General features: G+C 49.5%; 1 protein-coding gene across 1 annotated transcript in view; it reads right to left on the reverse strand.

The window, feature by feature from the left end:
• Nucleotides 1–12,796, reverse strand: part of LOC119373883 (uncharacterized) — a 45,383-nt gene that overhangs the window by 20,169 nt on the left and 12,418 nt on the right. Inside the window, exon 3 of the mRNA XM_037643941.2 lies at nucleotides 1,403–1,548. Coding sequence (XP_037499869.1) covers nucleotides 1,403–1,548 — 146 coding nt within the window. The remainder of the gene's footprint in view (nucleotides 1–1,402; nucleotides 1,549–12,796) is intronic.

Raw genomic sequence — 12,796 nt, forward strand, 5'->3', positions numbered from 1 at the left:
ATCCCGCAGCATGCGGTGGTTGCAAGCTTGCAGGATGGAGAAAATCGAACGTGCGCACTCTCACGTACCTTTGAACAATGAGCCGCACTGTACGTGCCTCGACGACAGCATTCGCCATAGACAGCACGTAGCCCCCACTCATTGCGGACGTCCGTCCCATAAATGGCGAGCTTATAATTCCACGTAACGTTACACTTTATTGTTTTCTTTTTTTTTCTCTCATCAGTCACTGGTGCATATCCAAAAGCGCGCCGTGTCGATGTGTAGCGACTGCAATCTGGGCGAATTCCGTTGCATACAAATATACGTCGAATTCTTTGCCCTCAAACGAGCGTGGCTGCTCCAAATGTTCCTATTTCAAAAGAATAATGCAAGCTCATTCTTTCCCGCCACGTGAAATCACGTTTTTTTAAAGGGTGAATAGAGTTGAAAGCTGTACAAGCTGATAAAGACTGCGCTCGTGCGCCTTCATTCCTTCATTGTGTCCTGTCCTGCCCGGCAGTTTGGTAGAAAATGATTCTCTTAGGGTGTTGGAATGGTTAAAAAAAACAGCGCAAAACCACAGGACACACAGGAAGGGAACGCACACAGCGCTGTCTTCTCAACAACTTTATTGTGAAAAACCAAATGCATCACCTATAAATACACATGAACCACTCGCATAATAGTGCGTCACTGGATATAGCGCAGATAGGCCGCGGATAGCACAACCAAGACAGATTACGGCAAACGCCTCCGCAGATACTCCATTTCCTTGGGCAATAATGCGATTGACGGGGTGCTGACACAGTTTTCACCCAACTGCGCAATCTTATACGCTTCAGCTACTTCACGTGTTAGGCGATTCCTGTGCTCAGTAAGCACAGGGATAAAAGCGGCTTGAGTCAGACTCTCTGGCTTTGACTTTATGCCTCTGCGCAACCACGGGAGTAGGAGAGGACTCCGTAGGTGTGTGATTTAAAATATTAAGGCGAAGGACTTGGGTGCCCCAGCAAATGTGAAAATTGAGCGTCGGGGCCATCGGCGGAGTCCCCACGAGTGATGCCGAAAATCATAACCTCACGCCTTCGACATATGACGTCATCGTGACCTCACTATGACGTGATCACGTGAAATAGTCGCTTGGTCAAAGTTGCGCCGATCACCGAGGCAGTGCAAGACCAGGTGAGGTGCAGAAGCCTCGCAATGCCTCCGTTTATGGAGGCGCTGAAAAACCACGTTAGGTGCAGAAAGCTTTGGAAAGGGCTAGGGTGGCCAACACATCGATTGAGAAGAAAAAGAAGATGGCTTTCGCCTTCGATTCACCTGAGGCGAATAGAGAAGAGGCCTTGTGAGTTATTTATTTATTTATTTATTTACCTATACCTTAACCTCAGGGCGCAGAGAGGCGTTATGAGCTCACCTTTGTGGTAATCGGTCGTCTTGTCGCAGCGTTGCTCGATCTCCGTCTTGACGTCGTCCAGAAAGATGTTGCCCACCCCCTGAGCCACGCTGCTCGAGCACCTCTTGACGTAAGCACGGCTGCAGACCTCCGCATCGAGCTGAGACCTGCGTTGTGTGACCCCGTCGCCCGATTGAGAGCTTAATCGCTCGACCGTGCCGTAAGAAAACGAATGCCTGTGTACGTAACATTGGCAATTTCAAACTATTCTAAAATGCCTACTGCAAGTGCAGTTGTTAAGTGCCCCCTCTCCCATACCGAAATCACCATTTTTACCTGGGGCGGAGACAGTACCCTCCACCACACAGATAATTAAGCAGACCACATGCTCTGACACTCAGGCTACTTCAGGTCGTGGCGTACCCTAACCCCGCGCTATTGCACAAGATCTATCCTGAAATACAGCCAACTAAAGCATGTTCATTAGGCGCAGATATCGCTAATCTCGAACATATGCTATGGCGGTGCCCCGCGTTACACGGCGGCGAAGTCATCATGCCGTCAAAATAGAAAGATGCTATCACAAGCTCCGGACTCGAAGCACAACTATGGGCAGTCCAACGGGGCCCGCGACGCAGCAGAGGGACTTGGTCTTTCTGTTCCGACGTGGGAGCAGCCCGCAACGTGCTAGGGCGCGTTCCGAGGGACCGAAATAAAGTTTATCCATCCATCCATCCATCCATCCATCCATTTCGATTCAGCGAAGGGCCCACTGCACGTCCGTAAGGCAACACGCGCACCTGCGCAGCTGCTCACTTTGTCGATGCTTTTGCAGCTGATGATGATGAAATATGTCTGAGCGCCTTGTAATGGGTGGGCCTGTAAGGCACCCACTCTCTGCGCAATTCATATGTTTTGACGCCAGGCGCGATTCTACACTTCTGCCACGCAATATTACATACGTTAAGGACTCTTCCCACTAGGAGACATTCATATAATGTTTTTTTTCTTTTCTCAGAAGCAGTTTCAAGCAATAGCGAGGCTCTTTGGTAGAGCACCTGCTTGCTAGGCAGATGGCCTTTGTTCGATTATCACTCGAACCTAAGGTTTTTATTATTTATTTTATTTGCATCTTTCTCGATTTTTCGGTCACGGACAAGATGATTGTTTTTCACTCACAACCAACGACGCCGACACCGACGCCGGAAGTTCTGCGAAACGAGCTCTTTAACGCTGTCGCGTTAAAACGTATGTGCCACATAAATTGGACAAACCCCACACTTAGACTCTTACAGATGGGTTCGTACGTAAGTTTGGCTTTATTTGACATTTATCCTGATACTTACGCTAGCATCTCGTGCCTCTGTTGCGGGGAGGTAGCTAATTTAGAGCAAGTGTTCTGGCGATGCTCTTCGATACTGTGTAGCGATCATGCCAACCCGGCCAAGTGGTGCTCCGCCATCAGAAGCCGCAACAGCGGGGATCACCTTTGGTCCGTACAGAGAGTCCACGATGAGGCGGTAACACTTAGCCTGCCCGTCCCAACACGGGAAGAACCCAAATCGCTAGTCATGTCTCTCAGGACTGCTAATTAGGTTTGACCAACCAAACAGCAAAAACGTATGTGCCACGTAGATTGGGCAAACCCCACCACTCACCACCGGTACAATAAAATCGAAGAGGGAACACACGGGCGGCGAATACCAATTAAGATCGGGCGCGAAACGCCAACCCCACACGACCACGCAGACAAAATGACGCCAGCCACCTAGTGGAGGACGCGAAAAAAGACGTGACTACCTTGCTGCTCGAATGGAAAACCTTGAAGGATTATACGCTAAGTTCAAAGTAGAGCTTCTGAGCAGACATATTGAATTTAATTGCAGGGTGTGTGATCGGCTGTGGATAGAGATTCTGCGTTACCTCTGAGCCGTGTTCTAAACAGCTTCGCTGGTCATCCGAATTCGCATAGTGAAATTGCTCACAAAGTTTCTAACAGCGATAGCTTTTGTGCGACCATGAAAACAGCTGATTTTGGAGGAGTAGCTGTCCGCCGCCGTCGGTGTCCGTAACCGCTATCGCACACAATGGAAAAAATTACAGCATATCCACGGGTGAATGATGAAGAGCTTGGGCCAAGCTCCTGAAGGAATCATGTGTACACCGTGAAATGTTCAGTGGTTTCGCCCAGCAATAATCAAAGCGATACGCCGCTTTGATTATTTTTCCTTTTTCCATTTTTCCTTCCTTTTTATTTTTCTATTTCTTATTTCTTTCATTTTTTTGTTTTTTATTTTATTTATTTTATTTTTATTTTTTATTTTTTATTTCTTCTTTTTTATTTTTTTCTGGATGGATGGATGGATGCTATGAGCGTTCCCTTTATGACGGGGCGGTGACATATCTGCCACCAGGCTCGAAGAAAAAAGAAAAAAAAAAACTTCCTTGCTTCATGTTGGCCTAATACCTTATCTACATTGATTAAATCTATGTTATTATACCAAAAATTAAATTCACGGTCCATATCTCTGCATCTTAAGGCAGAATGACCATATTTTTCCCCATTATTTATTTTTGTACTTTATCTCTACTTTTCTGCCACCAATACTCTAACCATCTCTTACTTATTTCTATCGCGGACGCGTGCACCTTTCCATTGTTGTCCCTAAAACCCAAAACTTCATGTAGACTCGTGCCCACACGTATACCTGGGTGAATATCGCCACATTCAATCAGTACATGTTCCATCGTTTCCTTAGTTCCCCCGCAGCATGTACATTGTTCTTCTTCGTTACTGAATCTCGCTTTATAACAACGCGTTCTACGCCAGCCCGACCTTGCTCTGAGCTTCCCTCAATTCAAAGCCTGTCCATCCCATATCACCCTTTACAGCCTCATTTGTCGTCTTCCCGTGAGCGCCTAACGCGAGGCGGCCCACCGTCATTTGATTTACATCCATTCCTGATTGCACCTTTGAATTCATGCACACCACTGAGTTCCCAAATGTAAGCCACAGGACCATCACACCCTTCCACAGCCCTCGAAGCACCTCGTACCTATTGTATCCCCATAAAGCTCTATGCTTAATAACTGCAGCATTCCTCTTTCCCTTTGCTACCGATGCTTTCTCTTGTACCTCCATATATCTATCCCCCTCATTTACCCATACTCCGAGGTACTTGTACTCGCTTACCCTCGGTATTTTTTGGCCCTGTATAAAGATCGCATGGTCTTCGTGATCATTGAATACCATTAATCCACATTTTGTTGCACTAAATCCTAGTCCTAGAGCCTCACATTCCCTTCCGCATATATCTGCCAGTCGCTGTATATCATCTTGACTGTCCGCAAATAGGACAATATCATCAGCATAAAATAGACCTGGAAGCTTCTGCTCAACCATCGTGCCGACCTGTTTGTGTGACAAATTAAATCCAATTTTGCTACCTTCTAGCGCTTTTTCCATCCTCACCATGTACAGCATGAATAACAGCGGGGACAAAAGACATCCCTGTCTCAGCCCCTTGCCAATTTCAACGCTGTCCTTGCTACTTATTCCTTCCCATTCTGTACATACTTTATTAAAGACGATAGTCTTTCTTGGGGAACTTAAACGCAGGAATTTTGGTCTGTCTTTCTGTCTGTCTGTGTGTGTGTCTTTCTGTTTGTCGGCACGTCCCTCGATTCAGCCACTCGGCCAAAGTTGAACCACTTGCCCAAGGGCCAGCCGTCTTGAACTAATACGGCTGTTCATACTTGTGAACGTTGTCGATCAAAAAGTAAATATCATGCATATCTGAGGTGCAACATCACTAGGTAAGTATTAGGTGGCGTGTTCCTTTAATAGAAAATGCATACATACGTAATTTTAAGGACCCTAGTTTCTTAAGCTGCGCTGAAAATGCATAAGAATGGAAGCTTGAGCGAGTTGGTATGCGTTCATCTTTGTTGAAACAGCGCTCACTAGACGACGACGATGTAAAAGAAGGCACAGGACAGGCGCTGCATGTCGTGTGCCTTCTTTTACTTCGTCGTCGTCTAGTGAGCGCTGTTTCAACAAAGCTGAAAATGCGAGTGCGCTGAAATTTGCCTTCCTCCGTGCCCTTCGCACGAGCTCATTGTTGTGTTTCGGTTTCGGTTCTGTATTGCACTGTACGAATGCCATGGGTTGGTGTTGAAAAACTTTAGTTTTGAGAAGGCCAAGAAGGTGAAAAAAATATTTAAAAAATGAAAAAGCAGCGTTGTGGGCGGCCTTCAGGCTGCCGGTTGTGGGCGCCGCTCTGGCGTTCCTGTTTTACCCAGGCGACGTGTAATTAAAAGAGTGTGTGGAGAGTACTCGTTGAGTGCGGACGTTTCTCTGCTTGAGCGCTTCGCGCCAAACCGTGTTTTCGGGCTGGCTGGCGTCCCCGCCGTTCGTGTTGGTCACCGCCGGTCTTCGCCTGCTGCTGCGCCGGGACTACCAGCACGCAACACAGCACTCATGTTTCCCGACGTATTGCCAGATGGCGTCCATATCTCACACAGCGCCTCTTCTATCGTCTTTACACGACATTTGCAGCGAAGCACGCAGATACGCGGCCAATTTTTTTTCTTGGTATATTTCCCTCAAAAGCTGTATACAGTTGTCCCCTATGCCCACTTCTTTCAATATATCCCAGAAAATTTCTTGATTAACGTTGTCATACGCCCCGGTGATATCTAGATAAGCTACGTATAAGGCCTGTGTTCTATTTTCGATATTTCTATACACTGGGTAAGAACAAACAAATTATCGTCTAACCGCCTGTCGATTCGAAATCCATTCTGAAGTTCTCCCAAAATATCATTTTGTTCTACCCAAGCTTCTATTTTTAATTTTACTGCCTGCATCGCCAACCTGTATAGCACCGATGGATTGGTTAGCGGTCTATACGAGCGAATGTTATCGTTTTCTCCCCTGCCTTTATAGATTAAGTTCATTCTACTTTTTCGCCAACTGTCTGGTTTTGCCCTCTCCTGTGAGCACTTTTCTGCTTCTTTAGTGTTATGTCCGAGTTCGTTAATGAGGCTGACGGGAACCCCGTCTAAGCCCGGAGTAGTGCGCTTAGGAATTTTTCCTTCGGCCTTCTTCCAATTGAAATTCTCTAGTACTACATCTTCGTCAGCTGCACTCCTTTGCGTACTTTTACTCACCGGGGGAATCCCCTGGGCGACCTTTTTAAACGAATCGGGTGTTATCTTTCGGATGTAACCTAGCGCTTCATAACCTTCCTATTGATTTCCTCCTTCATCTACCATACGTTGTTGCATTGTGACAGACTTCCTACCCAGCGCTTTTAGGTGGCTCCAAAATATCCTAGGCGTGGCCTTCTTTTTTTGGGAATCTCTGTCATCTAGCGTTCACTTTCACCTTTAATTTTTGACTCGACTAATTTCTGCACAATGGATTTTTGCTCTAAATATATTTCCCATATTTGGTTGACTTCGTCCTGTGGCCGCTTCTCCTTTTTTTCCCTGTCTGTGCTCCCGTGATGCTTCACATCGCTTCTCGATCGCCTCCCGGATTTCTTTGTTCCACCAACTTTTTGGCTTTCTCTTTCTTTTCCAACAAATAATTTTCTTCTCTTTTTCCATTTCTTTCGTGGTTACAGGTAGCAGCTCACTATACTTTCAGTCTTTGCCTGGTAGTTCGTCTACTTTTTACTCGACTCTAGGGGCTATATTTGTTATTTGTTTGTCATTTAGATACAAGCTGCCAAACTTTGATTCTATGTTCTTATTTTCAGTTTTATATCCCATTTGTAATATTGTCACGGTAATAAAAACGAAAGTAATTCACAGCCCGGATTTCAGCACGTCAGTTACAATCGAGCTGAACGTCGTTGTCCTCTTCGATTAGCCGCCAAAAACTCTGCCACGCACAAATAGCAAAACTGCCTCGCACAACAGACAAAGACCCACTGTATGCACGTGTCATTACTCCCCCTCTCAAAAAGCATCGCCTCGATGCTTTCGATGTTGTAAAGGCAAGGGGAAGTCCTCAGCGTGAGTGATATGGCTTCATCCTAGATACGTGGACTACGTCCGGTTGTGGTGCACGACGAGAAGATCGTGTGCTGGTCTCGGGAATAACTCGGTAGTTGATGTCGCTGAGGCGTTCGAGAGCTCTGTAGGGCCCGAAGTAATGACGTACGAGTTTCTCGGACTTACCGCGTTGGCGGACGGGAGTCCATATCCATACTTTTTCTCCGGGTTCGTACGTCACCTCTCTATGACGAACATTGTATCGGTGAGCGTCGTATTGGTGCTGATAGAGGATGCGAAACCGGGCTAGCGGACGAGCTTCTTCGGCGCGCTGAGCATACTCGGCTGCATTTGCTGTGGTGGTCACAAATGGGTCAGGTAATAGCATGACGTCCAACATCGTGGTAACTTCGCGGCCGTGAAGCAAGCGGAAAGGTGTGAATCCTGTGGTCTCCTGGATGGCGGTGTTATATGCGAAGGTTACGAATGGCACAACGCGGTCCCAATTCTTGTGATCCACGTCCACATACATGGAGAGCATGTCAGCAATGGTTTTGTTGAGCCGTTCGTGAGGCCGTTGGCTTGCGGATGGTATGCTGTCATCCGGCGGTGAACGGTGCCGCTAAGTGTCAGCACTTCCAAAGATGGGCGGTGAAGGCGGTGCCTCTGTCGGTAATGACTACTGCTGGTGCGCCATGACGAAGGACGACAGCATGAATGAAGAAGTCTGCGACATCACTAGCGGTGGCTCTTGGAAGAGGTCGCGTTTCGCAGTAACGTGTTAAATAATCCGTTGCAACTACTATCCAGCGGTTACCAGTTGAGGATTTGGGAAATGGACCAAGTAAGTCCATGCCAACATGCTAAAAAGGCGCTCGTGGGGGTTCAACGGGTTGTAAAAGACCAGCAGGTTTCATGGGTGGAGTCTTGCGCCGCTGGAAGTCTCGGCAAGTTTTAACGTAGTGCTTGACAGTGCGGGAGAGTTTAGGCCAGTAGTATGTGTGGCGGATACGCGCGAGAGTACGCGTGAACCCAATATGTCCTGAAGCTGGTTCGTCGTGACACGCACCGAGGATCTCTTCTCGCATCGTGGATGGCACCACCAGGAGATCGGTTTGAGCGCTAGGGTCAAAGCAGCGCTTGTATAAGACGTTGTTGCGGAGAAAGAACATCGAAATCGTGCGTCAGAACGTCTGCGGTGGATGCATAAGCTGTCCCTCAAGAAAGTCGATGAGTGGACGAAGATCCAGGTCGTCACGCTGTCGCTGAGCCAAGTCCGACGCTGTGACGGCACAGATGAAACTATCGTCGTCCGTTAGGTCAGGTGTATTCTTTTCGACTGGGGCGCGTGACAGACAGTCAGCATCGGTGTGCTTGCGCCCTGACTTGTAGACTACCGTAACGTCAAACTCTTGAAGGCGCAGGCTCCATCGGGCGAGGCGGCCTGAGTGATTTTTAGGCCTGCAAGCCAACACAAAGAGTGGTGGTCGGTGACTACTTTGAAAGGTCGTCCGTATAGGTAGGGTCAGAAATTGGGTATAGCCCACACGACAGCTACGCACTCTTTCTCTGTAATGGAGTAGTTGGATTCAGCCGATGACAAGGTACGACTAGCGTAGGCAATCATCCGTTCGGTTCCTTCTTGCCACTGCACAAGGACGGCCCCGAGGCCAACATTGCTGGCATCCGTGTGGATTTCAGCGTCGCCATCTTCGTCAAAGTGACCCAGGATCAGTGCAGTTTCAAGGCGTCGCTGTAGCTCGCAAAAAGCATGATGTTGCTCTCGGCCCCAAGCAAAAGGGACGGTGTCCCTTGTAAGATAGTGCAAGGGTTCGGCTATTTTAGAAAAGTTTGGTACAAAGCGACGGTAGTAGGCGCAAAGTCCCAAAAAGCGACGGACCTCGCCTTTGTTCGTAGGAGCTGGGAAGGCACTAACGGCTTTCGTTTTTTCGGGATGTGGCAGAATTCCATCGCGGCTTACGACATGTCCGAGAAATTTGAGCTCTACGTATCCGAAGTGGCATTTTTAGGGCTTCAGTGATAGACCAGCCGTTCGAAGCGCATCAAGTACTGTACGAAGACGCTGAAGGTGCTGCTGGAAGGTCTCAGAAAAAACGACGACGTCGCCTTAATAAACAAGACATGATTGCCACTTAAGACCAGATAAGACTGTGTCCATCATTCTTTGAAAAGTTGCAGGAGCAGAGGATAGTCCGAAAGGAAGCACCTTAAACTCAAAAAGCCCATCAGGGGTAATAAACGCAGTTTTTTCCCCGTCACGGTCATCGACTTCGATTTGCCAATAACCACTGCGCAGGCCCTGGATGAAAAGTATCTGGCGTTTCGAAGGCGGTCGAGCGAGTCGTCGATGCGAGGAAGCGGATAGACATCTTTCTTTGTGACGATGTTCAATTTGCGGTAATGTACGCAGAAAAGCAGTCTGTCTTTCTTTTTAACTAGCACAACTGGTGACGCCCATGGGCTTGTAGACGGCTGGATGATGTCGTCTGCAAGCATTTGTTCAACTTGTTCACGAATGGCGTCCTGTTCTCGTGGGGAGACACGGTAGGCATGCTGTCGGATGGGTCTTTCGGTGTGTTCGGTTAAGATTCTGTGCTTGGTAACGGATATCTGCTTGATTTTCGACGTAGTGGCGAAGCAGTCGCTGAATGAAAGCAAAAGAGAGCGAAGAATATCTTGCTGCGGAGCCGACAGCTTGGAGCTCCCATCTAACTGGACTGTATACTGCTTGTCGTAGTGAGGACTGGAGGATAGTTCTGCAAATAATGGGCTGGTTCTGAAGTCGCTGATTTCCTCAAAGTAGGCGACAACGCTCTGCTTTATGAAGTGCTGGTACTCCTGACTGAAATTCGTCAGTAGAACCTTAGTGGGCTCTTGCGTCAGTTCCATGAGGCCGCGGGCGACGCATACTTGACGAGACAGGAGGACAGATACATGGCCTTCTACAATTGCCAGGGCCATTCGGTCGCTGTCGCTCACCACAGTAACCAGCACACTGGAACGGGGCGGCACCGTCACGGAATCATCGGATACACGCAGCGCGACAGTGCGGGATTCGCTTTCGTCTGAGTTCGTGTCGCATGAAAATGTCACCAGCAGCTCTCGATGGTTTATGACAGCCCCATATTCATTCTCTCAGAAAGTCTATTCCTAATACGCCCTGTATCCAGCATTCCTGTAGTACGACAAAAGTGCCAATGAATGTAGAGTCACCAATATGCACTCCGGCAGTGCATCTACCAACCGGTGTCACCAGGTGAATGGTGCCCAGCTGCGTACCCGCCGTACGCAGCTGGGGACCATTCCATGGTGTCGTCACCTTTCGAAGAGCAGCCACGAGTTCACCACTCATAACCGAGTAGTCGGCGCCGGTATCCACGAGAGCTGTTAAGGCTCTGATATACTCCAGCGTAACGTCGACGAGCGCGCGCGCGCGTCACGGCGACGCTACGTCAGCAAAAAACAGCCCTCTACAGTCCGGCGTCGGCTGACCGCCGACGCGTCCGACGGCTGCTGGCGCGCTCGGGCGTCGCTCAGCGCCGAATAGATCCTGCTGCATTTCGCGCCGGCCGCGCCGGACTCGCATGTACAGGAACCTGCTTCGCGCGCTGTTTCGTCAGTTTCCGACAGGTGCCGCGGGCGTTCTTCGCTTTACTGCGCATGCGCTCCTCTAGATGCGATCGCACCGGCACGTTGGAGCCGGCTCGACTGTAGCGGAGACCGATTTGCGCCTGGCGTAGCGTCGCCGGCTCGGCGTGACGAAACGCAACGTACTCGCGGGAGCTCGCGTCGGGCGTCGGAGTATAACAGAGCCTTTACTTGGCGATTGTCGATAGTTACAGCAATATCAGCGGAAAGTCGTGCATCGTTATCAGAAAATGGCGTAGCGGATAAATCGGCGTCGTCGTCGTTACTGGGTCGCGTCGGAGGATGTTTGTCAGGCCGGTCAACAGCGGCCCTACTCCCAGAGGTCGCCATCCTCAGTTTTCCTGACGTGGGCGACGACTTGGGGACCTTTGGCGAACATCAGATAACGTGGAGTAATGACTGGGCGAGGTGAAACGCCGAGAAGACGGTGAACGTGACTGGTGCCTTGGCGCAGGAGGGTATGACTAGGTATGACTGCTGAGCAGCCAGGTACTGCTCAATCTCGCGTGGGCGCTCACCATGGTTTGGTCGACGTGCGTTGGGGTGGAATCCCTGAAGGCCCATTCTGTGATAATGACACTGGCGGTAGAGGTGGTCCGCTTCACCGCAGAGGTAACAAAGCGGTCTAATATCGGAGGTGCGCCACACATTGGACATCCGGGTGACTTCAGGCGTGACTTCGAAGTCATAGGCAGTTGCAGTCGCAGCAGGGAATTGTCGTGGCAGTACAGGAAGGGCGGAGGATGAGTGACGTCCCATAGACGGTTGAGGAGTCTGTAGCGCTTTGGCATAAATCAGAGCTGGGGCTCCCGCGCGCGTTGTCACTAATGGCTGGGTCACGTTCCTGATCTCGTGATGAATCCTGTCTCCAAGAACAGTCGCGGTCGTCTGAGGAGTAGGGTGGCGACCTTTCTCAAGCTCCTTGCGGACAATGCTCCGCACAGGCTCCCGGAGTGCTGCCACGTCGTGTCCACCCTTGAACGATGACGCGGCGCTGACCTACTTTGGCGCTCGTACTGAAGAAAGCGTTGCTGAAGCGCCCGTTTCACTGACATCGCTTCGATGATGAACTGAGCGACGGTAGATGGGGGCTAGCGCATGAGTTCAGCAAAAAGTTGCTCCTTCACCCCGCGCATTAGAAGACGGACTTTGATTGCCTCAGCCATTTCTGGGTCAGCACGTTTGAACAAGCGCGACATGTCCTCAACGAACATAGCTACGCTTTAGTTGGGCTTCGGTATTCGGCTCTCCAGGGCCTCTTTGGCTTTCTCTTTTCTTTCTGGATTCCTCAATGCCTCACGCAGCTGTCGTTCGAATTCTTGCTAGGTGTTCAAAGAACTCTCATGATTCTCCTACCAAGTACGAGCGTAGTCTTCGAGGGCGAAGTAGACATAGCGCAGTTTTCTTCTTTCGTCCCACTCGGTTGGCTGCTGCGACTCGGTGGAAGTGGTCTAGCCAATCGTCCACGACCTCGAACAGAACACCAAAGGACTTTGGGATACGTGCTCGATAGACCACACTCGGGATGGCAGTCAGGTGGTCTACGTCGCTCTCTTGCGTCTAACTTGCCGTTGTGGTGGACATTCTTGCTGAGCTCAATGGACCGAACACGGGAGGTAGTCCTAGCAAGCGACGGCTGTGCCGAAGTGGCCTGTTCTCCCCGGGATCGTGGAAATGGTGGTAGGAACTCATCTTGAGGTTGAAATAGCGCAAAAGGGTCGTACCCAAGGAGGTTTTTTTTTA

Source organism: Rhipicephalus sanguineus, chromosome 11 (genome assembly GCF_013339695.2).
Source record: "Rhipicephalus sanguineus isolate Rsan-2018 chromosome 11, BIME_Rsan_1.4, whole genome shotgun sequence".
Lineage (NCBI taxonomy): Eukaryota > Metazoa > Arthropoda > Arachnida > Ixodida > Ixodidae > Rhipicephalus > Rhipicephalus sanguineus.